Here is a 27537-nt window from a genome sequence, read left to right as displayed (position 1 = left end):
TTATATAGATCATTTGATCTAAAGCCCTTATGTTTGAAATCAATGTCTTTCTTACTTTCTCTTTTAGCACACCATTGAAGTCTTGTTTCTATGTACCTGGTTTGATGCTTTCATATAACTGGGATCGGAAAGTTAATTTCACTAGCTCCTCTGGGCATTACCGCCAAAGTTGTAGTGACATGTTAAAAAAAATCTCATTCACTGAATATGAAATAAGCTGAATTAACCCCTAGGGCAGATGCAGTCTTTGTATTTTAACAGTTTAAAGTAGTTTGTATTCACTAAACATATATGTATTTATTGAGCATCTACAAAGGAGGCTTTATGAGGCTTATAGAAGTATGAAACACTTGGTTACTGCACTTAAGGAGCTTCCTACTTAGGCTAAAGGAAAATAATTGCAACAGAGCTGTGAGGGGCCCATCAGGAAGTGGTCAGGAGGGCCTATGGGGCTAGGCTGCCTGACTCCACCTTAGCTATGTGGCCTTGAGGTAACTGATTCTCTGCATTTTGCGTGTAAAATGCACATTGTGCTTGTGAGGATTAATGATCCATATTATGTAAATTGCTTAGAGTAGTGCTTGCCACATAATATAAACTATATAACTTCTTGTTTTTATTATCGTCATCATTGTCATGGTCATTATAAAGAGTAAGGGGAAGGGTTTCTGAGCTAAAGGAAAAGGCATCATGATTTGAGTTAGGTCTAACAAAACAGGAAGGGTTTTAATAGGCAGAGAAGGTGTGGAGAGGATTCCAGAACAAACCTCAGATGCTAGACAGTGTCAAGTATGATTAGGGAACAGTGAGGAGTCCAGGCTAGTGAATGGGGTTCATCCAAGGAACAGTGACAAATTCACCTGGAAAGGTGGATTAGGACCTTATCTTGGGGAAGGATTGACAGGATTGGCTGGACTTTTGAGCAGAACTGAGTTTCTCAGGTTCTGCTTTAGAATTACGAGAGTAGGCGGGAAGTGGAGGCAGAGAGAAATGGTGTGAGTCATAGCATATGGAGTTAAGGGTTTGAAGTAAGTTGATAATGATGAAAAAAAGGTCACGTGCGTATCTGCTGGAAAATAATGAAACTTAAAATTCAGGGCCCCTCCTGTGCTCAGAACCCTAGTGGTGGTTTTGTATTAATAAAATTTGAAAAGATATTTGTATCCTCTGTTTCTTTCCCCAAATAATATGTTTCAATCCCCCAAAACTGCTTCCACCCCATAATTGAAAGAGACTGGAGAAAGAATCAGTCTATGTATTGGTTTGATGAGGGTGGGTAGAGTGAGGCAGAGAAGCCAGCGTTAAAAAATGACTTTTGAGATTTTATCTGAGTGATGGGGAGGAACCTGCTGGAAAAGAGGGATAATGGGGAAGCCATTTAGAGAGCATTGGTCTCAAACCAAGTTGAATGTTCCAGACGGTTAGCTTCACCAGGCAAAGAAACATTTTCTTTGCTTTTTTTTTTTTTTTTTAAATAAAATCTCTGCACATCCCTATCCTCAGTTGCTGTTGTACAAGTATGATAATTTTAAGTTATATGAGGCTGGAGAAAGGTGTGTAAAGATGACTGCTAATTAATAGGCTAGAACCCAAAGCACATTATCATAGGGATTTCTTTGTAATGTCCACATTAAGTATGCCGTATAGGCTAAGCCTAGTTTTCTGAAACCTTTAAAGAGAGTCTCCTTTTTGGTATGATTCTTCTATATTCAGCAAATCTTGGTGCTTCTAGACTATTTTCAAGTTGAAACATCTGTTTTCTGGAGACTTCTATCTTGAAGTTTAATAGACTCAGACATGGTTGGTAATGCTGATTTCACGGCTGTTTTAGTGTTCCTGTGGCAGTACCTGACTGGGAAAGGCTGTTCTCAGCATTTTATTTCCTTTTTCATAAACAAAGTAAAATATTAAATAACAGGAAATCAAAAGGCAAGATTGAAGAATACTGTCTCAGATGGCCAAATTGAATCTTCAGGAGTATTTTCACTTTCCAGATCACAAAATATAAACATAATTGGCAGAGACACTCAGGTTTCACTTTTAAATACATTATGTGTGTGTGTGTGGTGGTGGGGCGGGGTGGGTGTTGGCTTTGCCATCAGGCTTTTTTTGGGAAATAATAATACCTAAAAACAAAACTAAAAACATAGTAAGATCTGAAGCAAATATTTCCAGGGAAGGACCATTAGCAAATTCATGACTCAGAGTCTGGTTTAGACTTCTGTATTAAGCCATGTGTTGTTTAAAGAATCATCCCATGTATATCAGATAGATTAAATTATCTGAGTAAGAAAAATTGTTGTAAATTCCAAATTGCTTCTGAAATTCACATGTACCATTTTTTGACAGGCTTTAAAGATTTAATGACCATGGGATATAGTTTAAAGAAATGATTTAGATGTATCTGCAGATTAGTTCTAAGAGGATTTTGTTTAACTTACCAGGTTGGGCTACTGTTCTATGAAATTAGTCCAAACTTCACATTTGTTACAATGGTCCTCAATGTGTTGTGATCACAAACATTTAACTTTTTTCTTCAGTTTTATTGAGATATAACTGACATATAACACTGTTTAAGTGTATAACATAATGATTCACTCACATACATCATGAAATGGTTATCCCTATAAGTTTAGTGAACATCATAGTCTCATATAGATACAAAATTAAAGAAACAGAAAAAAATTTTATGATGAAAATTCTTAGGATATACTCTCTTAACTTTCATATATAACATACAGTAGTGCTAATTATATTTATCATGGTGTACATTACATCCCTAATACTTATGTATCTCATAACTGAAAGTTGGTACCTTTTGACTGCCTTCATTCACTTACCCCTCCTGTCAGCCCCCATCTCTGGTAACCATAAATCTGGTCTCTTTTTTGTATGAGATGTTTATTTTTGAAGTATAATGACCTATAATACTGTGCTAGTTCCTATTACACAGCATAGTGATTTGGTATTTCTATACATTTCAAAATGATCACCATGATACGTTTAGTTGTGATATGTCACCATTCAGAGATGTTGTTGTTGTTCAGTTGCCCAGTTGTGTCTGACTCTTTGTGACCCCATGGACTGCAGCACTCCAGGCCTCCCTGTCCATCACCATCTCCTGGAGTTTAGCCAAGTTCATGTCCATAGCATTGGTGATACCATCCAACCACCTCATCCTCTGACACCCTCTTCTCCTTCTGCCTTCAGTCTTTCCCAGCATCAGGATTTCTTCCAGTGAGTCAGCTGTTCGTGTCAGGTAACCAGAATATTGGAGCTTCAGCTTCAGCATCAGTCCTTCCAATGAGTATTCAGGGTTGATTTCCTTTAAGATTGACTGGTTTGATCTCCTTGCTGTCCAAGGGGCTTTCAAGAGTTTTCTCCAACACCACAGTTTGAAGGCATCAGTTATTCAGGGCTCTGCCATTCAAAGATACTATATACTATATTCTCCACATTGTATGTTTCATATGCATGGCTTATTTATTTTGCAATTGGAGGCTCGTGCCTCTTCATCTCCCTTACCTATTTCTTTTCTTCCTGCCCCACTGCCTGCATCTCTAGAAAACCACCTGTTTGTTCTCTGTCTTTAACTCTGTTTTCTTATGTTGTTCCTTTTTGTTTTTTTAGATTATTCGTATAAGTAAAATCATACACTATTTGTCTTTCTGTGACTATTTCATTTAGTATAATATTCTCTAGGTTCATCTGTGTTGTTGCAAATGGCAGGATTTCATTCTGGCTGAGTAATATTCCATTTGTGTGTGTGTGTGTGTGTGTGTGTGTGTGTGTGTGAGAGAGAGAGAGAGAGACCACATCTTTTTTATCCATTTGTCTATTGATGGGCACTTGGATTGCTTCTGTATCTTGGCTATTGTGAATAATGCTTCAATGAATATAGGAGTGTATAATCTTTTCAAACTAGTGCTTGTGTTTTCTTTGATTAAATACTCAGGGAAGAAATTTCTGGATCCACATGGTAGTTTTATTTTTAATTTTTTGAGGACTGTCTGTACTGTTTTTCATAACAACTGTACCAATTTATATTTCCACCAGCAGTGCGGGAGAGTTTAGTTTTCCCCACTTTGTTATTTGTTGTTTTTTGATAATAGCCATTTTGACAGGTGTGAGGTGATAACCTCACTGGGGCTTTGATTTGTTTTCCCTGATGAGTAGTGATGTTGGGCATCTTTTCATGTGACTCTTGGCCATCTGAGTGGCTTCTTTGGAATAGTATCTATTTAGATCCTTTTTCCATTTTTTAATTGGGTTGTTTATTTTTTGGGTGTTGAGTTGTATGAGTTCTTTGTATATTTTGGATATTAACCCCTTATCAGATATATCACTTACAAATACCTTCTCCCATTTAGTAGGTGGTCTTTTTGTTTTTCTGATAGTGTCCTTCACTGTCCAAAGCTTCTTAGTTTAATGTAGTCCCATTTATTTTTGCTATTATTTCCCTTGCCTGAGGAGACACAGCCAAAAAGATATTATTAAGACCAGTGTCCAAGAGAGTACTGCCTACATTTTCTTCTAGAAGTTTTGTGGTTTCAAACCTTATATTTAAGTCTTTAATCCATTTTGAATTTATTTTTGTGCATAATGTGAGAGAGTTTTCCGTTGGATTCTTTTGCATTATAACTGTCCAGTTTTTCCAACATCACTTATTGAAGAGGCCGTCTTTCCTACACTGTGTATTCTTGCCTGCTTTGTTGTAGATTAGCTGCCCAATGGCACTTCTCACAGAATTAGAATAAATAATTCTAAAAAATGTGCGAAAACACAAAGACTTCAAATAGCCAAAATAATCTTGAGAAAGAAGAGCTAAAGGTATCACTTGCTCTTACTTCAGACTATACTACAGAGCCATAGTCATCAAGGCAGTGTGGTACTGGCACAAAAACAGACAGACACACAGATCAGTAGAACAGAACAGAACAGAGACCTCAGAAATGAACTCATACTTGTATGTGCAATTAATTTTCACAAATATTTTTTAATTTTAACAGTTACATATTTTAAAATTCATTTATGTGTAGACTCTGGCAAGTGATACTAGTTTTCCATTTATAGAAATGGTATAAACTACTTTAGAATGAATTAAATTAAAAGATTGTGTCTATTTATAGAGAGAAGAACATAAATAGAAATGATAATACATGGTGCTACATGTGGTGGCAGAAGTTAAAGTTGATGCATGATTAACTGAAGTTTGTGAAACATTGGCTTATTGGAAAATAATATACATTATACTTGCTTATACTACTGTAATTTTAATTAATTGTTAAATAAAAATCTCACAGCTATTGGTCACACATATATGTTAGAATGTCAGCTCTTTAAGAATCTTTTATTAAAAGTTATAAGAGTTATTTGGGTCTTGGTATGTGGCATCAGTGTTTTGTGTGTGTATGTTCTTAGTTGCTCAGTCATGTCCAACTCTTTGTGACCCCATGGACTGTAGCCCGCCAGGCTCTTCTGTCCATGGGGATTCTCCAGGCAAGAATACCAGAGTGGGTTGCCATGCCCTCCTCTAGGGGATCTTCCCAACCCAGGGATCGAACCCAGCTTTCCCACATTGCATCAGTATTAATGAAGCAGAAAAAAATCATTCTAATTGGTTGACTCCTAAATGTGGGCTCAGATGGTGAAGAATCCGCCTGCAATGTGGGAGACCTGGGTTCAATCCCTGGGTTGGGAAGATTCCCTGGAGAAGGGAAAGGCTACCCACTCCAGAATTCTGGCCTGGAGAATTCCATGGACCATGTAGTCCATGGAGTCGCAAAGAGTCGGACACAACTGAGCAACTTTCACTTCACTAAGTTAGCAGTAAGAACATATATGTCAAATGTTATTTTATTGAGAAGAGTTATAGAACTTCCTTGCAAAGAGTGGGAAAATTTTATAAAAGCCATGCATGTACTCACTGATTTCGGGGTAAACTGTTAAAGGGCTTCCCTGGTGGCTCAGTGGTAAAGGATCCACCTGCCAATGCAAGAGATGTGGCTTTGATCTCTGGGTCGGGAAGATCCCCTGGAGGAGGAAATGGTGACCCACTTCAGTATTCTTGCCTGAGAAATCCCATCAACAGAGGAGGCTGGCAGGCTACAGTCCACAGGATCACAAAAGATAAACAACAGCAACAAAACCAAGCACTGTACAAAGGGCTTTTGTTAAATTTTATCAATCAAAAGTTGGAGAAGATTCTTCTAGTTTGGGTTCATATATGTTAATATCTAGTGAGAAGAGTAGACAGTGTATTATTTTTTTTTCCTGAGAAACAGAAAAAGAAAATCAGGATATTTAGAAGATGCTATGGAGTTAATTTTATTCAGTAATTACTTTTAGAAATATCAGAGCATTTAGGAACAATTTTTTGAGTATTAGTTAAATATAGACTTTATTTTTAGGAAGATACACATGTAATACTTCGTAACTGATTTAGTTATTCATTAAAAAAAAATGAATGAATATACATTAGTGCAAAATACAAGAAATGTGAAGATAGTAGAAAATATAAAGTCCTCCCTCCTCCCACTAATCCTTCTCCAGCCCTATTCCTTACACACAACTCCTGTTAACAGTTTGAAGTCACATAATTTTAAAAGCCAAGTGTAATGGCTTTTGTAAATTGGAAGAGTAAGAATCTTTGTTGTTGTCCCAGATTCTGCTTGCATTGCCTGCATCTGTATTTTTAAGCAGATGTGATGTGTGGAATTACTGTGGGCTTTGGACTGAGATCTGAATTGGAATTCTAACTGCATCACAGAGCAGCCATGAAAGTTTGGGAAGTTCCTTACCTTTCTGAGCTTTAGGTTCCTCGGCAGCAAAGGCTTAATAAATTTGTTTTCTTTCTGAACTCTAGGCTTTCTCTCTGTCTCTTTTTAATTAGTGACATATCAAAGAAGACCTGGCATAAGAATCCATGACATTTTTTCTGGAAAGATGGAATTTGTCATTTTAATACCCCAGCATGCGTCTATTCAGTGATGCACTCCTTTATAAATAGAATAGTTCACCACTCTCCCAAGTACCTATCATCAGGTTGTAAAAGGACATTGCGTTTACCTGCCCCTGGAATATTCCTGGAATTTATATGGCCTCTGTTGAGTTTCACTTTGCACTTGTTAATGATTTAGCACTGGGATAAAAATAAAAACAAAGACTCTCATCTTACAGTGTGAGAATATGGGTCATGTGTGCTAAGTCATGCAGGTAAGATGAGTAGCAAAACTCAGTGGGGTAACCGGTCTAGAGAAGTCTTTCATGTGGGTTGTTAACTCCCTCCTGTAGAATGATTGCCTCAAAATTAAATGGAATTAATGTAATTGCTCCTGAGAAGGGAAATGTATTTTGCTTTTCAAAGATGGTTGTATAAGCTTTAATTATCTAATCCAAACACAGGAGCTTTCTACAAGCAGCTTTCTCTTTTAGCAGGCGTAGTCAATTTGCAAATACTACTGCATCTTTAGGCTTGAAAAATCATTGCATTATAACCAAACCTGTTGAGTATTATATAATCTACCCATTAGGGAACAACAAACTCCTATTTTAATATTGGTTGCTGAAAAAGGTTTTTAACGCTAGGGTTGGTTTAAGTGAGTTTTTGTAATCATTTTAGCTGCAACTCAAGATGTGGTTCTCCACTGGTGGAATTTGTGTCTCCTGTCTTGATCGTTCTTTTACCACGGTTTCATTTTCTCTGCTGTTTTTGTTTCATATTCAGTTCACTTTGTTTGGTATGTGCTTTATCAGACCTTGTTTACTTGTCAAAGGAATATGGAACTTTCTTAATAAAAGTTAGAAGTATTTTTTATATATTTATTTTAGCTTTCTTTTTTCAGAGAATTGAGATGTTTTCTAGTCTTGAACTTACTAATAATTAAATACATGTAATATATTGCTACTGGAATAGCTTAAAGCTCAAAGAAACTTTGTACGCAAAGAATAAACCCTACTTTTTAAGAACTGGGACTCTTGTCATTTTTGTTATTGAAAGGCATAGGGTTTTTTGTTTTGTTTTTGTTTCTTGGCTGTTCTGTGTGGTATTCAGGATCTTAGTTCCCCAAAGAGCAATCCTACCTGTTCCTCCTGCACTGGGAGCATGGAGTCTTAATCACTGGACTGCCAGGGAAGTTCCATGCTTAGGGTTTTGATGTTGGGATATGTTAAGGAAATAATGCCATTAATTCTAAGTAGAGAGGATTTTAGGGATCACATTTGATTCAAACTGTAGAGGAAAGGGATCGGTGCTCTTGTCTGAGAATTAAAACATTAAACTGCACTTAGAATAAAACCAAACTCTCGTCACAGTTTGCAGGGCTCTTCACAATCTGACCACTGTCTGCCTTTCCTTTCTTCCCCCTTCCCTAGCCTCTGATCCTCTCTGTCTGGCTCACCAGGCGCTATCCCCACTCAAGGACCTAGCCCCTTCTGTCCCCACTTTCCCTTAGCTATTCCATGGGTCTCCTACCTCTCTCCCAGAGACCCCTTCCTGACTACTTTGAGGTATTAAGTGGCTCAGAGGTTAAAGCGTCTGCCTGCAATGTGGGAGACCAGGGTTCAATCCCTGGGTTGGGAAGATCCCCTGGAGAAGGAAATGGCAACCCACTCCACTATTCTTGCCTGGAGAATCCCATGGATGGAGGAGCTTGGTAGGCTACAGTCCACGGGGTCGCAAAGAGTCAGACACGACTGAGTGACTTCACTTTCTTTTTCTCGTTCCAGGACTCTGCTTATTTCCTTTTCAGCAGTTGTTTCAGACTGTATTTATTTTTGTTAATTATTGTTTTTGCCTCTCAAGAACATAAATTCTATTAAGAAAGGTGGCAATTCCTCATACAGTGCCTGGCATCTATTACATATAGTCAATAAGTTGATTAAGTGGAAATAGTTCACTGGTTTTAAGAACTCTTTTTTATTTGTTTCTTTAAGATAGTTTATCCTGCTGGTCTGGAGGGATTTAAACATCCTCGACATCAAGAGCCGAGCCAGTATGTTTTCCAGTGCTCTTACCTGCGTGCATTTCCTCTCATTTCATTGTGATTTTATTGATTGTTTAGAGAGCAACATAGGTGTTCCTCAGAGCAGACAGAGAACTCAGTAGATCTCCCTTGGGTCCTGTACCCTGAGATGTCTTTCAGAATTCACCAGGAACTAAATTACTTCACATCAGATCTTCTGTGAAGGACAGAGAACTCTATATTGGTCTTTGGTGAACACACAGTTCAATCATGTAGGTACAATTATTCTGTACCCCAGAGAAAACCCTGCCATTATTTCTGTTCAACGTGCCTTTAAACAGCCCTGGATGGCCCCTTTATGGGTTTGCCCTATGTCTTTTAGAGAAGGAAATGGCAACCCACTCCAGTACTTTTGCCTGGAAAATTCCATGCATAGAGGAGCCTGGTAGGCTACAGTCCACAGGGTTGCAAAGAGTCGGAGACGACTGAGCGACTTCACTTTCTTTCCTGTGTCTTTAAGCTCTTACTCATCCTTAAGCCAAAGACTGCTGTTGAGCTTTAAGCTGAAAAGGAAAGTTTGGCAGCCTGCTTGCTGTCTAAATATCAGCATCATCACCTTGACAGTTGTCACGTTCAGAGTAAAGGAAGGGAAATGCGAATTTGGTGAGTAATTAAAACTAGTTTTGTGTCATTCTTTGGTCATATTCTAAATGTTGCTATTTATTTGTCTTAGGTAATCTATTTAAAGAAGACACCAGAAGAAGCCTACAGAGCACTCCTATCTGGCTCAAACCCCCCCTATCTTCCATTCAGGTATTACTGCTTGTGAGACTTGAGCTGTGGCACTTTGCTAGACAGCTTACTATTTTAGAGTGGGATTATCGTGTTTTTTAACTGTATTAAGACTATGTGATGTTATGTGGAATGAAATGAGACTAGTGTTATTTCATTTTTCTAGAGATCCCCTCCCCCATCTAGTAAGAATAAAATAGCTTTCTCTTTTTAGGAATTATTTTTTTCCTTGAATTCTTTCTATATCTTGATGATTTAAGCATCAAGAGTACCTGGTTTATGACCTAATTAACCATGTCAAGATTTGTTAAATTTCAATAATCTAGTAAAGAATCTGCCTGCAGTGTGAGAGACCTGGATTCGATCTCTGGGTTGGGAAGAACCCCTGGAGAAGGGAAAGGCTACTCACTCCAGTATTCTGGCCTGAAGAATTCCATGAAGGGTATAGTCCATTTAATTGCAAAGAGTCGGACACGACTGAGTGACTTTCACTCACATGTCATTGATTCATCCATTCTTTCTTTGATTTTGTGAGCATTGATTGAGCTCTGACCAAATGTCAGGGACTGGAAATATAGGATAAGACCCTCAAAGTACCTTTCCAGATGCACATCTTTAGTGGGGACCCTAAGTTACTTGTTCCGCAGACACATCTAGCTTCCATCCCGAGAAAGGCTGTCTCTCATTACAGTGTTGGAAAACAATATTTTGTAAGTATCACTTGAAGATGTTTTAAAATTTCAGGTAAACTTGAGCTTATTTGCAGAGTAGAAGGGAACATACATTAGAACTTCCACAACAGACGTCTCTGATAGAATTGGGAATGATTCTAATATTTTTGCCTTTTTATTAGTGTACAAATCTACAAGCATGTGGATTGCTTATTATTGTTACTAATATCAAAATTACCAACAATAAAGAAAGAAAAGAACAGGAAAAACTAAGGAGACCTCTTTGTCTTCATTACTTTCCTGGAAACTCACAGAAAGCAGGTCCCAGTGCCTCACACTTAAAGGTGCTTTTTGTAAATGTTTATTCTAATGAATAAATGAAGACTGAATCCTCTGAGATTGAGAGGATTCCCACCTCTGTTTCTTGACCACAGAAGGGAGTATTATTAGACACAGGGTGGGTGTCAAGGTGGAGAGGAGGAATAGGGGGTGTCAGCGCCTAGTATGCTTAGATGTTCTCAGTGAAAGCAAGGGGTGAAGAACTGGAATTGGGACGGTGAGAGGAAGATATCCTCAAGCAGCCCAGAGGATAAGCTAATTAGCCATTGAAGGGCAGATAGAAGAGGGCAGATTATGAGAAATGCGTGTTAGTCGCTCAGTTGTGTCCAACACTTTACGACCCCATGGACTGTAGCCCGCCAGGCCTTCCTGTCCATGGGATTCTGCAGGCAAGAGTACTGGAGTGAATAGCCATTCCCTTTTCCAGGGGATGTTCCCAACCCAGGGATCGAAGCCAGGTCTCCTGCACTGCAGGCAGATGCTTTACCGCCGGGCTTCCCTAGTGGCTCAGTTAGTAAAGCATCTGCCTACAATGCAGGAGACCCGGATTTGATCCCTGGGTTGGGAACATCCCCTGGAGAAGGAAATGGCAACCCACTCCAGGACTCTTGCCTGGAGAATTCCATGGACAGAGGAGCCTGGCGGGCTACAGTCCACAAGATCACGAAGAGTAGGACGCTGCAATTGTCCAACTTTCACTTTCATTTTTCTTTACCACTAGCGCCACCTGGAAGCCCAGGATTATGAGAGGAGAGTTTTAATGGAGATGACAAAGCAGTTACTTTCTTCCACTTCTAATGCCTTCTAGAATTTGAAAGTTCTTTGTACATTGTAATTCTGGTTTTAGAAAAGCATAATTGTTTTAGTCAGTTTGGGCTGTACCATAGCCTGGGGGAGTTGTAAATAACTGAAGTTTGTTTCTCATGGTTCTGCAGTCTGATCAGGGACCAGCATGATCAAGTTCTGGTGAGAGCCCTCTTCAGGGATCCTGCCTGCTCACCTCTCTCTGTGTCTTCACGTAATGGAGAGATGGTAGAAAAACTCTCTGGGGTTCTTTTTTAAAAGAGCATTCATCTCAAACATGAGGGCTCCACCCTCATAACCTATTTACTTCCCAAGGTCCTACTTCCTAATGTGATCCCAATGGGGGTTAGGTTTTCAATATGACTTTTGGGGAACACAAACATTCAGTTCATTGCAGTAATGATAATATTCATTACTTCCTAAATTCTAAGCAAAGTGGTTAAGAGTGTGTGATTTGAAGGCAGAGACTCTGCCTGGGTTTGAAGATTCGTTCTGCTCTTTTCTGTGTACAGTAAATAAGTACATGTAATTTGGGCAAATTACTTATCCTTTCTGAGTTTCAGCTTCCTTTTCTGTACAATGGCTTCAAGGTTATCTTGGAGATGAAATGAGGTAATGCTGTATCACTGTCCTGCTGCAATACCTGGTTTTGTTTTTCTCGTTGTTGTTAGTACTATTGCTATTTATTAATAAGACATAAGGATTATTCACAGGATATAAAATGAATAGGAAGTGTTTCTAATGATCACACATTCTAGTAGGGGCAGGCAGCTCTATAGGCACATAATTAATAATTAAAAAGTTGGGTTGTGTAAAAATAGAAGAAAAGATTCTGACAGCAATGTGAGAAAGTATCGGACTCATTTAAGCTGAAGTTTTAAAGGGTTTGGAGGTAGAGTGGAGGAGGGAAAGTTTGCCATGGGTGTGCCCTGCTGGACAGTCCTGGAAGACATTGTGTCTGAGACAACTTCCGACATTGGTAGGAACCATAGCATCCATGGTGAGAAAGGGGCCAACAACTGTGAAGGGATCATAGATATACTTTTCCGTGAGACAGTGATGATTCTTTAAATTTTTTTTTTAAATCAGAAAAATGTTTATAGTTTTTTGTTATTTTGAAAACAACACATGCACCTTGGAATTATAATGCTGTAACAGTGGTAAAATTGTAATTCCAGTCAATAGGCCCAGTGGGCAATGTGTCTATTCAAGCATTTTAAGTGGAAAATATATATTAATTTTTATGCTTTTAATGTTATCCACTCAAAATTCATGGGAGATGTATTTGTTTCACAAGCCGGATGAGCCTTGTTATCCTTAATTGTCAGTTTAGATGAAGATATTGAGGAGGAGAAGAAAAGAATGAATTCTTCCTTTAAGCGTAACTTTATTTTAGCTTATATATGGTAGGTAATTAGTTTCCTGAGAACTAGAATTTTTCAATAATTTATAAGATTGGAATGGAAGAAAAGATAGTAAGAAAATTATTATTACTACATAGAATTAAATCATAATTTTCATAGTTGTAGCCTATTTTTCCAAATTGTTTTTATTTAAGTATTTGAAAATATTTATGTGGTTAAATACATTAATGTGGTTTAAATATTTTTAAAATATATGACAAGGTATTATTGAAAAATCTCTTTCCCACCCTTGATTCTTATTTATCTAGTCCTTTCTGGTATTTTCTGGTATTGGTTTATTCTATGTCCTTCTAGAGTTTCTTTATGCATATATAAGCAAATAAAGATACACAGTCTTATTTTTCCCATTTTATCACAAAATGTAACATATTATATGTACTATTCTACATTTTGATTTCCCCCCCTTAACTCATCTTGGAAATCTTCTTACACCAGCACATAGAGAGCTTCCCTCCTCATTGTGTCATGCTGCTGTACAGTGTACAGAGTGCATTTAACCAGTCTCTCTCAGGTAGACGTTTAGATCATTTCCTGTCTTTTAAACTGTAGCTTTTTAATTCGGATGATCTCACCTGTCTTTTAGAAGAAACTGAGATAATACTCTGGAGAATGTTATAGCATTGCTGTTAGACATAAAAAGTTTTAGTAATCTGTTTACCTGAAAAAAGAATGCTTAACACAGACATCAGACATTTTTTCTTAGTTTAGGCACCTATTTCCAACTAAAAGTTTGATCTTGAACATATTGTATGTTGTATTTTTCGATAACACCATGAGTTGTATTTACATTAAGTTGCATTTCTAAATCCATACTCTTTGTAAATCATACATTTGAAGCAGAAAATACCACACAATGTGCATTTATAATTCAGTGAAAAATTTAGTTGAAAGAATACTACTAGTTTTCTGGAAGTTTATTAGAGAAACAGTTTTTTCTCCTAATGCTGGGATAAGATGTGAATTGATTTTAGTCTACAGCCCAGATCAGCTTAAGGCTGATGCAGTACTATTAAGAATCATTTTTATACTAGTTCTGGTCAGCCATCATCACCTTGGCCTTCCTTTGATAATCTGGATTCTATTATCTGCTAGGTTTTCTTTCCACTTATTGTTAAATTACACTTCTGTCTTCATTCTCTAGATTTTAAAAAAATCCTTCTTTCTTCATTAATGCTTTTGCATTAATCTGTATTAATTTGCATAATACTGCATTAATTGCATATATGCATAATTCTGCATTAATCTTTCTGCATTAACACTTTTATTTAAAAAACAGGAAGTTGCAAAAGGACCTTCTATTTAAATGTGATTGTTTTATCATCTAAGAATTAAGAAAAATGAAGACAGTTTTGAAGGCCTGTTGAAGTGTGAATGATATCTTTATATGCCCTCTTTACTGAAATGCCTGTGTTGCTATTTGTGCTATACATAGTGTCTTTCTAATAAAAGTGTTTTAAGGTTTAAATTTAAATAATGCTGTTCTTCAACATTTTATTGATTTAACAAACATTTATTGGAGCAGTCTCTTATGTAGTGACTTGGCTTATTTTTCTAGAGAAGCTTGGCAGGTCCTGTGCCTATAATTTACTATTACATTTTGTTCATGGCCCATTACGTTTGCTACATAAACCATGAAAACAAATGTCTTATACTGTGATTATTTGTTTGCAGAGCTGACTCTCCATCAAACATAGCAGAGTCTTCTCTCAAGGACTGGGATTGGACTCTTCTTATTTGTGTGCCAGGGAATAATACATACACTAATTAATTTATTGCTTTTTTTTTGTGCGTGTCACTGTGATAGTCTATGGATCTAAAGGTTATTAGGACAATCAGGTATGTGCTCCAGGGAACTCAGTATATAGTTTGTATATGTGTAGGTATGTAGAGTAGTTATAGGGTCTCATTCAAGTTTGGAATTAGGAGGTGTGGGAATATTGAGAGGAGGTTTAACACTGGAACTGGAGATTGGAGATGTTAGGGATAGGTGCCATGAATGCCTTTCACCTTAAGATGAAAATGGAGAATAAAAACACAGGAATTGGTCTTAGGTGCTGAAATTTTTCACTTGTAAGGCATAGATTATCTTTTTATAATGATAGGTTAGGTAGAATACTGTGTAATATAATGTTTGCAGTGTATTGTTTTAACTAAAAGTACTATCTGATTGAGTTTTTCTATTTGTAGATGCTTTTATTTTTTAAATTATGAAAATGTAACACATTTACAGGAGACTTGGAAAATACAGAACAAAATTACATAGTTCTACTATATATTACAATTATTTAAGTAGATAAATTAAGATTTTTAGTTAGAGTTTCAATATCAAACTCTCAAAAATTAATAGAATGAATATACAGAGAAATAGAAGGATAGAGTAGACCTGAAAAGCACTATGAACCAATTCAACATAATTAAGATTTATACAGTTTTTACACAATGAGTGAGTGAAAGTCGCTCAGTTATATCTGACTCTTTGTGACCCTATGGACTATACAGTCCATGGAATTCTCTAGGCCAGAATACTGGAGTGCGTAGCCTTTCCCTTCTCCAGGGGGTCTTCCCAACCTAGGGATCAAACCCAAGTCCCCCGCATATCAGGTGGATTCTTTACCAGCTAAGCCACAAGGGAAGCCCTAGTAGGATACAAACGCTATTCAAATTCCTATAGACTACAAATTAGGAGACACTGGAACATATCCAAGGACCTAAGACCAGGTGCAAAATTTGATGGTCTAAAGGTATTTTAATCATGCAGAGCCTATTCTTTTATCACTGTGGAATAATGTGACTTTTTCTATTTGGATTTATCTTACAAATTTTAAATAACCTAGCTAAAAATTCACTAAAGATGAAGCAAATTTAAGAAAAGGTTTAGATGGATTTACTGCTTATTCTTTTTTTCCTTCCAGTGTTATTGAGATATAATTGATAGACAACACTGTATAAATTTAAAGTATACAGCAAAATGACTTGACATCCATATATTGTGGAATAATTACCACAGTAAATTTAGTTCACATTTATTACCTCAGGTAGTTACAGTTTTTTTATGATGAACTTTTAGGATCTGCTCCCTTAAGCACTTTCAAATATGCCATATAGCAGTGTTAACTCTAGTCATCATGTTGCGCTGTATATCCCCAGTACTTGTTTATCTTTTAACTGGAGGTTCGAACCTTTTGACCATCTTCATTCAATTCCCCCACTCCCACCTCCATTTGCTGCCTATCCTTGATTACTATAAGTATAGTAGACTTTGGTGGCACTTAAATTTCTTCTTGGTGTGACACTCAAGGGGTATTTGTTGTGATGTTATGTTTGCAGTTTTAGGGTGTTCCATTTAATTGAAAAGTAAATGTGTCAAAAGCTATACTTTTCACTTTACTAAAGATCACCAATGTATTTATCAAGCGTGACTTTAGCTTAAAACTAGAGGAAAAGAGTATATTTCACCTACTTTAATTCTTTGAGTCCATTCATCTTTACTGTAGGCTTGGCAGTTGGCCGTCAAAGGAACAAGGGGCTTTTTATTTCTCGGGCCAGAGTCACAGAGTTTGAATTGGCGAGCCTGATATGAGTCTTTTTAGGTTCTCTTCTGTCAGTCACTGTACTACCAAATTTATAGTCTGTACTGTTGACCAGTCATTCTACAAAGTCATGTTAAATGTTGCCTGTCTAAAGTCCCACGAAATCACCAACCCTTAGTGGAATTCTTAGATTATTTTCTTGGTAGTCAATGGCAGTGGTTTTTAAATCTGCATTTTTGGGTGTTCATAAAACAGTGTTTGTGAAAACTCTCTAAATCTCTCAGAACACTGAGAAGGTAACCCGTCTAAATTGCACAACTCTGCTTTTATATCTTTTTTTGTGCTTTTAAATTCACTTTGCACTTCTTTTTTTGTTGGTCCATATGTATTAGCTTGGTAACTTTTTTGGTATTAATGATTCATAAATCTGCTAAAACCCAATTTTTCTATGACATATAAAATTAAATGGGGAATACAGCCATACAGAAAATAAATAACATCAGGGTCCTAGTTTCAAAGACAAATACAGAAAGCATGACTTAAAAAATAATGACTTTTAGGTGCAGAGGTGAGGATGAGATAGGGTGCTAGGCTGACATCCAATGAAATAAAGTTGGTTGAATGTTGGCTGTCTTGTCACCAGTTGTTAAGTTTAGTGTGTGTTTTGTTGTTTTGTTATTTTTTTTGGCTTGGTCTCATCCTGTATAGATCCAGGAACATATTTTTGTGTGGCAAATTTATTTTAGCTTGAATAAGAAGCTTTTTTTTTTAAATTGTAAACAAGCAACCTAGATGCCCATCAGCAGATGAATGGATAAGGAAGCTGTGGTACATATACACCATGGAATATTACTCAGCCATGAAAAAGAATTCATTTGAACCAGTCCTAATGAGATGGATGAAGCTGGAGCCCATTATACAGAGTGAAGTAAGCCAGAAAGATAAAGAACATTACAGCATACTGACACATGTATATGGAATTTAGAAAGGTGATAACGATAACCCTATATGCAGAACAGAAAAAGAGACACAGAAATACAGAACAGACTTTTGAACTTTGTGGGAGAATGTGAGGGTGGGATATTTCAAAAGAACAGCATGTATACTATCTATGGTGAAACAGATCACCAGCCCAGGTGGGATGCACGAGACAAGTGCTCGGGCCTGGTGCACTGGGAAGACCCAGAGGAATCGGGTGGAGAGGGAGGTGGGAGGGGGGATCGGGATTGGGAATACATGTAAATCCATGGCTGATTCATATCAATGTATGACAAAACCCACTGGGAAAAAAAATAATTAAAAAAAAAAAAAACAATCACTCAGTACATGAAAAAAAAAAAATAAATTGTAAAACTATTAATTACATTTTATAAAAGACTTGTTAAAATCTTAGTAACAATAAAATTAGATATTTTGGCCAAGCATCAATTACGTATGTGTGCTGAGTTGTGAATAAGAGGCTTGTAGTAGGTGTTTCCCTGAGGTGTATTGCTTCTCATGTGTTGGTGTGCTAAGTCGCTTCCGTCGTGTCTGACTGTGACCCCCAGGCTCCTCTGTCTATGGGAGTCTGCAGGCAAGAATACTGGAGTGGGTTGCCATGTCCTCCTCCAGGGGATCTTCCCGACCCAGGGATCAAACCCATGTCTCTTATGTCACCTGCACTGGCAAGCGGGTTCTTTACCACATGTGCCACCTGGGAAGCCCCATTTACTTGTTTTTTAGAAGTCTGGAAAGCTTTTAAAAAATATTGATGCTGGTTCTACTCCCAGAAATTCTGATATAATTGGCCTGGGGTGAAGTCTGGGTATTGGGGTTTTTAAAAACTACCAAAATGATTCCAGTATGCTGCCAAGGTTGTGATCTACTGCTCTATAAGATTTGTTCTTGTTGTCCAGTCACCCAGTCGTGTCTGACTCTTTGGGACCCCATGGACTGCAGCACACCAGGCCCCTCTGACCCTCACCATCTTCTGGAGTTTGCCCAAGTTCGTGTCCATTGCATTGGTGATGCTATCCAGCCATCTCATCCTCTGACACCCTCTTCTCCTTTTGCCTTCAGTCTTTCCCAGCATCAGGATCTTTTCCAGTTTGTCGACTCTTCTCATCAGGTGGCCAAAGTATTGAAGCTTCAGCTTCAGCATCAGTCCTTCCAATGAAAATATCCTATTTCCTTTAGGATTGACTGGGCTCTTTCTGTTAACATCCAGCAGAACTAGCTTTCTGAAACTCTAGGGCACATTTCCTGATCCACACCTGTGTGGAACAAAATAGATCTCTTGGGATTAGAATAATAAGTTGCGATTTGTGGAAATGCTTTTGTGCTGTTTCCTTAGTCTTAGAAATAGGTGGTGTATCAAATAGTGGTATTTTATCAGATAGGAATAGGGACAGGAGTTTGCTCTTAAAGCTGACTTGACATCAGAAGACCTTCCTTAATAGAGAACCCACAAACCTCTCCCTAGCAATTCTTTAATGACATTTGTCATTAAAATGAGCTCATACTGTTTGTGTTCAGGGGTGGGTTTGTTGTGTTTTGGGGATAACCCCTAGTGATATATCAGTTGCTGAGCTAGTAATGCGGCCCAGTCTTCATGGAAAATCTTCTCTGGGCATGCCAGAGCTTGCAGGTCTCAACAAAGGCTCAAAGGGGTCAACCTCTTAGAACTTGGCATTAGGCTGCCTACTTTCTTCTAAAGCAAAGTAAATATGTGCTAGTAGATGTTAGATGTAATTATAAAATGTTATCTCTTAACATAAAATGTTGAACCAGATATTTGCTAGCTCGAATATGATACTGTGATTTTTGTTTGTATTTCAAAAGGAAAGTTGTCTTTAATACCAGGTTTTTTTCCCTGAGTATCAAAAATGTAGAAACAAAATTTATTTTATGCTCTAAGACTTGGCTTTCGTTCTCAACTTTTCTTTATGATAGCCACTTCTCTGCCTCCCAGTGTTGATCTTTGGAGACATTTCTGCCTCCATGAATCTTTTTGCTTTTGATGCTTGATGTGATGGGGAAAAAAATCTGGATTAGTTTTTTTTTTTTAATAATTTTATTTATTTATTTTTGGTTGTGCTGGGTCTTCGTTGCTTCACGGGCTTTTTTTCCTAGCTGTGGTGAGCAGGGGTTACTCTCAGTTGTGGTCTCCCATTGAGAGGGCTTCTCTTGTTGCTGAGCACTGACTCCGGGGCATGCGGGCTTCAGTCGCTGTCGCTCCCAGGCTCTGGAGCAAGCTCACAGGCTCAATAGTTGTGGCTCACAGGCTTAGTTGTTCCTCAGCATGTGGGATCTTTTCAGATCAGGGTTCGAACTTGGGTCTCCTGTATTGGTGGGGTGGATTCTTTACCACTGAGGCATCAGGGAAACCCCTGCATTAGTTTTGAATAGTGAGGATGGGCTAATTTCCTGAGTCTTGAAAATAGAAGAAAACAGATTATTCAGTCCAGACTGTTGAATCTATTCTCAACAGCTGGGGTGTATTGAGTAGCTTGGACCACCATGAAAAGCAGATTGATTTATCAGGTTTTCTTGTGAACGTGGTAAATAAGCACCACTATTTCAGAATCTGAGAACAGAAACAACTGTTGGGGTATGACCCACTAAATACACAGAAGGAAGTGAGTTATCTCTCTCTCTCTCTCTCTTTTTTTTTTCTTTTGAAACATGGCAGTAGTTTGAGTTGTGAAAATTGGCTCAGATTACTTTCTTTGTTATTCCTGTTTTTATGGTTTCGGATCAGGGTATCAAACTTTCTGTAGTCGGGTAAGTGCCAAATTTTTTGTACTCTTTATAGTACTTTTCCAATAGCCAGCCTTGGTTGATGAAAGTGCTTTGGAATAGTTTGTAGTCATTTGCCTTAATGAGCATAGATATTTTGTTGAATGCCTCATATATGAAGCTCTTATTTTCAATAGTGAAGTCAAAGACAATTTACTAGTATTTTTGTCTTTAAGCAAAGTTACTGTGGTTAAGTGGAGGACACTCAGATGTTGATAAAAGGCCCAGAGCACAGCTCTTGGTCTCCTTCTGGTGCCTGTAATTGCTTCTTCTAGACAGATTCTGTTTTGCTGATTTATATGACCTTTTAAGCCATGATTTAGAAGTGAATTTTCACATATATCTGTTTCTTTAGATGAGCAAAATGATTAGTGTATAGCTTTATGTTAAATCTGAGAAGAAGAGATTCTGTGTCCCATTTTTTTGTTAGGAACTGGTCGTGCTCAATTTTTGGCTCTGCCCCATGAAGCCATTTGATTTTGTTTTCATGAGTGGGAAAATAGCCTTGTCCTCCCCACTAGTTGTTGTCAAATACATTTTTATCTTGTAGGTCTAGATAATATTAAACAGTTGGCTTATTCTTTTCTAGGGACCTGGTACATATATGTCATGGATGTGTTCAGAGACTGAAAGCCAGGTGTACTTTGGACAGTTGTATAAAGTATTTTAGTACATTATCTAATTCCCAGGTATTGATACAAATTAGTCTAGAGCTGAATTGCCTAGAACAGTAGCTACAACCTACATGTACTATTCAGCACTTGCAATTTGCTTAGTCCAAACTGAAATAGACTGTAAAACTACAAAACACACATTAGATTTCAAAGATTTAGTATAAAAAAGAAAAATATCTTATAATTATGTTGATTATGTACTGAACTGATAATATTTCAGACTGGATTAAACAAAATATATTATTAAAATTAATGTCATTTATTTCTTTTTACTTTAGTATGGTTATGTAAAAATTAAAATTACACATGTGGCTCTCTATTGCATTATATTTCTGTTGGAAAACTATGATCTAGATGACATTTTTGTGACTGTATATAGATGATTACAGATTGTTTTATATAATTTTTACTTTGAAATGTCAGTCGTTCCCAGCCACTTAGAGTTGTTCGGGCATATGTTGAATGGTCTCCTGGTAATGGTCATTCATTCATTCATACAACAGCCACAGCAGAGTAACGTGTGCAATACTGTACTAGACTCTGGACATACAGCGTGAAGGACACATTCTCTGTCCTTAGGAAGCTTGTGATTTTGTGCTGGTTATGCGGACGGGATTCAGTTCAGTGGCTGGAAGAGTGCTCAGATGACCTTTGAGATCCTTTCTAACCCACTGCTCTGCAGATATTTGCCTACCTTGTAGCTACTTGCTATCCAGAGGATTTGCAGAGAATCATAGAATCAAGACATATAAAGGAGGCATTTCTGTTATTTCTTAGTCCATATGCTATAACTCTTGTTTATTCTTTAATGTAGTCTCCACACTGTAAACAGTGCAACTCTGTTTTTCATTATTTTCTTCAGTTCAGACAACTTCATTACCAGAAATGTTTTCTTACTATTTTGTGTAAATATGTTCTTTCGTCTCTGGTTTCATCTGCTCATTATTACCATTTGCAGGGTTGCTTCATTCTGAGTGATTTCTTAGATTCACGGGTTGTAGGTTGTAGGCTGATTTCTTAGATTCATGGGTGTGCTGGTAAACCAGCTCTTTAAGTAAAGAATATTTGCTGATTTCTGTGGTGTAAATATTCCCACCAAGGCTGATTTGGGCTCTCAGAATTTTTGATTATCTAACAATTGACTCGAGAGCCTGTAAAAAGACAGCACTAGGACACTCAAGTCCTTCCTCTTTGTATCTCTTTGTGGATAGTGATTCTGGTTTTCTTTAATTTTTCTGCTACTACTTCTCTGCAAAATAAATGTAAAAATATGAAAATAAGCAAAAATCCCAGTTGTTTCATCTATTAAAATATTCATACATTTAGTTTTTTATTCAGCAAATATTTATTGACTGCCAGGGACTTTTTATGATAACTTCATAATAGTTTTATGGTTCAGTTGACTATTATGCCATAAGTCACATTTAGAAAGATAGGATTGCCGAGGTGGATAGAATTTGGATGGTCAAGCATGAGACTGAGCTAAGTTTGTATTTGGATGTCTCTAGATTGGTCCTAGGAGAAGGCAATGGCACCCCACTCCAGTACTCTTGCCTGGAAAATCCCATGGGCAGAGGAGCCTGGTAGGCTGCAGTCCATGAGGTCGTGAAGAGTCGGACACGACTGAGCGACTTCACTTTCACTTTTCACTTCCATGCATTGGAGAAGGAAATGGCAACCACTCCAGTGTTCTTGCCTGGAGAATCCCAGGGACGGCGGAGCCTGGTGGGCTGCCGTCTATGGGGTCGCACAGAGTCGGACACGACTGAAGTGACTTAGCAGAAGCAGCAGCAGCAGCAGATTGGTCCTAATGTTAGTCTTCTGTATTGGGGGTTATAGACACATGATTTCTTCTTCAGAAAAGCTGAATGATTAGAAGTCCTGGGTGTTTGGGGTATTACCTTATCTCCTGAATGAAGAGCATCCTTATGTTTACCTGTTTAAGTGAGTAATGCAGTACATGGTATGACTATCACGGTAGATAAGGGTTAGAGCTGTAGTTTTCCCAGGCAGCATAGGATGTGCAACCTTTTTCCTGTGGTTGATCTCTGTAGGCTTTCAGTGGTCCTTTGTGAGGAAGGTGGAAAAACACGTGTCCTCTTATTCAACTCGGAAACTATTTGACTCAATAAATATAAATGAATGCATGAATGAATGAGTAAAAAAGCAAATCAGGAGTTAAATAAACAAATGGGAACCATAACTGCAACAAAAGCTGTGGGAGTATAAAACTTTGTAGCACATTGGTGTAGCGATTTAAATCCTAAAAGCTCCCTATAACCTCTCTCAAGTATCTAGTTTAAAATAAAAGTGTGTTTAATACCACTTGACAGAAGAAAAGAAAACTACTTTGAACATCATTGCTTTTAGCTTTATTCAATCAATACTCTTTGGCAAAGAGAACAGAGGGATGGTATTAATGGACAAAAGGAATTTTGGGTTAATGCAAAGAAAGCTCTTCTTGTTAATGAGAATTGAAGTGTTAAGAAGCCCTTGAGATAGCAAAAGTAGCTGTAGGATATTATACATTTTCTTGGGATGATCTTCCAAGCTTCTTTAATTTAAACACTTATTGACAAGACAAGCATTTATTGATTGTTTCATACCAGGCACTGTAACAGGTACTAAGGAGACAATAGGGGTAATAAACATATCTTCTGTCTCCTTCATGACTCATATATTGAGAGGCAGAGAATCAAATGAACACAACAGGATATAATGTCAAACTGTAGTTAAGTCCAGTGGGGAAAAAATGTTGGGGATCTGATCTAGCCAGAGAGTGGGGTTGGAGGTTTTTCCACCTGAGACAAGTGATCTATGAGCTGGAAGCTGAAGGGTGAGTACGGTAACCTAGGCACAGGCGATAGGAGAATGTGTGACCTGAGAGGCAAAGGTTCTGTGGTGGGAGCTGAGTGCTTCTCCAAGGAGCTCAGGGAAGGGCACCCCATCACAAGATGGGCACAGAGAGCGAGAAAGGAGTGTGAAATGAGGGAGCGACCGGAGGGGCAGGCAGAGCCAGAGAGCACAGCTCTTTTAGGATTTGAACCTTCCCTTCAGAGTGTGGTGGGAATCAGTGAAGGGCTGCAGCATCCATTTCAGAATTTGAATTTCCCTTCAGACAGCAGTGGGAATCAGTGAAGGGTGACAGCGTCCACTTCAGGATTTGAACCTTCCCTTCAGAGAGCAGTGGGAATCAGTGAAGGGTGACAGCAGAAGAGTGGCTGAAGCAGACTTGCCTTTTATTTATTTTTTTTCCATTTATTTTTATTAGTTGGAGGCTAATTACTTTACAGTATTGTAGTGGTTTTTGTCATACATTGACATGAATCAGCCATGGAGTTACATGTATTCCCCATCCCGATCCCCCCTCCCACCTCCCTCTCCACCCGATCCCTCTGGGGTCTTCCCAGTGCACCAGCCCCGAGCACTTGTCTCATGCATCCAACCTGGGCTGGTGATCTGTTTCACCCTAGATAATATACATGTTTCGATGCTGTTCTCTCGAAACATCCCACCCTCGCCTTCTCCAACAGAGTGCAAAAGTCTGTTCTATACATCTGTGTGTCTTTTTCTGTTTTGCATATAGGGTTATTGTTACCATCTTTCTAAATTCCATATATATGTGTTAGTATACTGTATTGGTCTTTATCTTTCTGGTTTACTTCACTCTGTATAATGGGCTCCAGTTTCATCCATCTCATTAGAACTGATTCAAATGAATTCTTTTTAATGGCTGAGTAATATTCCATGGTGTATATGTACCACAGCTTCCTTATCCATTCGTCTGCTGATCAGACTTGCCTTTTAAAGCTATCACTCTGGCTGCCGTGAAGAATACTCTTTAGAAAGGCAAGGAATGGACATGGGGAGGCTCTTGTTGTCTGCATGAGTGGTATTGCCTGAGAGTTAGCAGAACTGAGGAGAAATAAGTGCATTCAAGAGATGCTTAGGAGGGAAATACAAGGCCGAGCACAGTAGGATATGAAAATGAGAGAGATGGAAGGACTTTTGGGTGCTAGCTTGAGTGGTTATGGAAGCTGGAGGGGCAGGTTATTGTTGTTACTATTTTGGGGTGTGGGCATATTCAAGAGATTCTTTTTACACAGTGAGACCCCATGGACTGTAGCCCACCAGACTCTTCCATCCATGGAATTCGCCAGGCAAGAAGACTGGAGTGGGTTGCCATTTCCTCCTCCAGGGGATCTTCCCAACTCAGGGATGGAACCCAAGTCTCCTGCATTGCAGGCAGATTCTTTACCGGAATCTGGGATTCTTAGCTCAGATTCTGAGCCACCAGAAAAGCCCATGAGATGCCTTAAGACGCCCAAATGGAAATGTCATGTACGTGGTTGACTGTGCCATTTTGGAGTTTTAAGTAATCTGTGCAAGAGAGATGCCCTTGAGGCTTATTGGCAGATAGATGGTAACTTATGTCAATGAGTTTGTATAGGGCAGTGATCCTCAAAATGTGGTGCCTCCTAGCAGAAGCACTGATAGCGCCTGGAAACTTGTTAGAAATGCATGGTCTCAGCCCCTTCCCCAGACCTAATGAATCCTAAACTTGGGTGGGGTCCATTCTGTGTTCTAAGAAGCCACCTTGGTGGTGCTGATGCTGATGACATTAAAGTTTGAGAGTGCCCAGGCTCGGGGGAGAGTATGGAGTACGAAGAATCTGTGTCTGGAGTTGAACCTTGAGGGGAACTGGGAGGTGAAGGATGACTTTGCACAGGACATTGGGATGGAGTAGTGTTGAGAGGGGTAGAATCCAGAAACAATGAAGAGAATATTCAGAGGGAATTACCTGTTCCTGACATATTAATAGTAAATAAAATGATGCTTGCAGAATGTTCCCTGGGTTTAGAATAAGCAAATCCAGAGAGACAGAAAGCAGATTAGTGATTGTCAGGGATGGAGAGGGGAGGGAGAGGGAATGAAAAGTTATTACAAATGAGTATAGTTTCTTTCTGGGGTGACAGAAATGGTTTGAAATTAGTGGTGTGAATTGTTGTTGTTCAGCTACTCAGTTGTGTCCGACTCTGCAATCCCACAGACTGCAGCACGCCAGACTTCCCTGTTCTTCACGATCTCCTGGTGTTTGCTCAGACTCATATCCATCCAGTTGGTGATGCCATCCAACCATCTCATCCTCTGTCGTCCCCTTCTCCTCCTGCCTTTTATCTTTCCCAGCATCAGGGTCTTTTCAAATGAGTCAGTTCTTCCCATCAGGTGGCCAAAGTATTGGAGCTTCAGCTTCAGCATCCGTCCTTCCAATGAATATTCAGGACTGATTTCCTTTAGGATGGACTGGTTGGATCTCCTAGCAGTCCAAGGGACTCTCAAGAGTCTTCTCCAACACCACAGTTCTAAAGCATCAATTGTTCAGCGCTCAGCCTTCTTTATTGAATTGTGACTGTACTGAAATTGTGAATTGTGACTATACTAAAAATCACAACATTATGAATACACTGAAAATCACTAAGTTGTATACTTTAGAAAGGCTGAAATGATAAATTTTATTTCATTACAAAAATGTCACCTGGGTTTAGCAGTAAGGAGATCATTGTTGACCTTAGTGAGACATGTTCTTGGCATGGATGAGGGTAGAAGCAGAGTTGGTTACGATGTGAGAGAAGAGAAAGTGGTAGCAGGAAGATGAGTAATTTTTCAAAGAAGTCTTATTTTAAAGAGGAAGCCACAGAGAGGGTAGTGGTTGAAGTCAAGAAAAATTTTTATTTTTTTATTTTAAAGATGGTAGGAACCTGAAAAATGTTAAAATTCTATTGGGAAGGATCCAAGAGAGAGATATAGGAAAGAAAGAAATCATTCATTGTGTTGAATAATGATGCAGTTTCAGAGTGGGAAGAACTTTTGAGTTTACTAGAGCCTGGTGTATTCCTAACCTTCACCTCCATTTCATATAACAATGTAGATGGAAAATATTCCTTGCAAGTCATCTTCCAATTCAAACTTGAATGTCGTGTGGGTCAGGTATCTTGCTGCCTTCCAGGACCAACCATTTTATTTTTAGATGGTGCTGACTACATCAGGTGGTTGAGAAAACTCAACAGGAAAGATTTATTTATAAAATGGGAGATAATATGACTTGTGGACACAATGGGGGAGGAGACATTGGGACCTATTGAGAGAGTAGCATTGAAACATATTTATTACCATATATAAAACTAGATAACCTGTGGAAATTTGATGTATGATGCAGGGAGCTCAAATCAGATGCTCTGTGACAACGAGAGGGGATGAGGTGGGAGGTGGGAAAGAGATTCCAGAAGGTGGGGACATGTGTATACGTATGGCTGATTCATGTTAATGTATAGCAGAAACCAATGCAATATTGTAAAGCAGTTGTTCTCCGATTAAAAATAAGTAAATTTAAATAAAAACTATTGCTTTTATCGAGTAAAATCTTTCAGCTTCATAAGTGTACCTTCAAATTTATTTTAGTCCTTCATCCTCACTTCCTGAAGAGCCCAGTGCTTCTTGAGCCTTTTGTGAATTATCTGGTATTGATTGGGTCGATGCTGATTTTTCCACTGTTGCCTTAGTAT

The 27537-nt window shown here is 38.3% G+C and overlaps 1 protein-coding gene across 2 annotated transcripts in view; it reads left to right on the top strand.

Moving 5' to 3' along the window:
* Nucleotides 1-27537, top strand: part of CDC14A (cell division cycle 14A) — a 180370-nt gene that overhangs the window by 55536 nt on the left and 97297 nt on the right. For both annotated transcript variants that reach the window (XM_061121290.1, XM_061121289.1), the window contains exon 5: nt 9697-9776. In XM_061121290.1, the coding sequence (XP_060977273.1) occupies nt 9697-9776 (80 nt within the window). The remainder of the gene's footprint in view (nt 1-9696; nt 9777-27537) is intronic.

This window comes from Dama dama, chromosome 20 (genome assembly GCF_033118175.1).
Source record: "Dama dama isolate Ldn47 chromosome 20, ASM3311817v1, whole genome shotgun sequence".
NCBI classification, from domain to species: Eukaryota; Metazoa; Chordata; class Mammalia; order Artiodactyla; family Cervidae; genus Dama; species Dama dama.
Note: the sequence above shows the minus strand (reverse complement) of the source record. Positions and strands in the feature narration are given on the sequence as shown.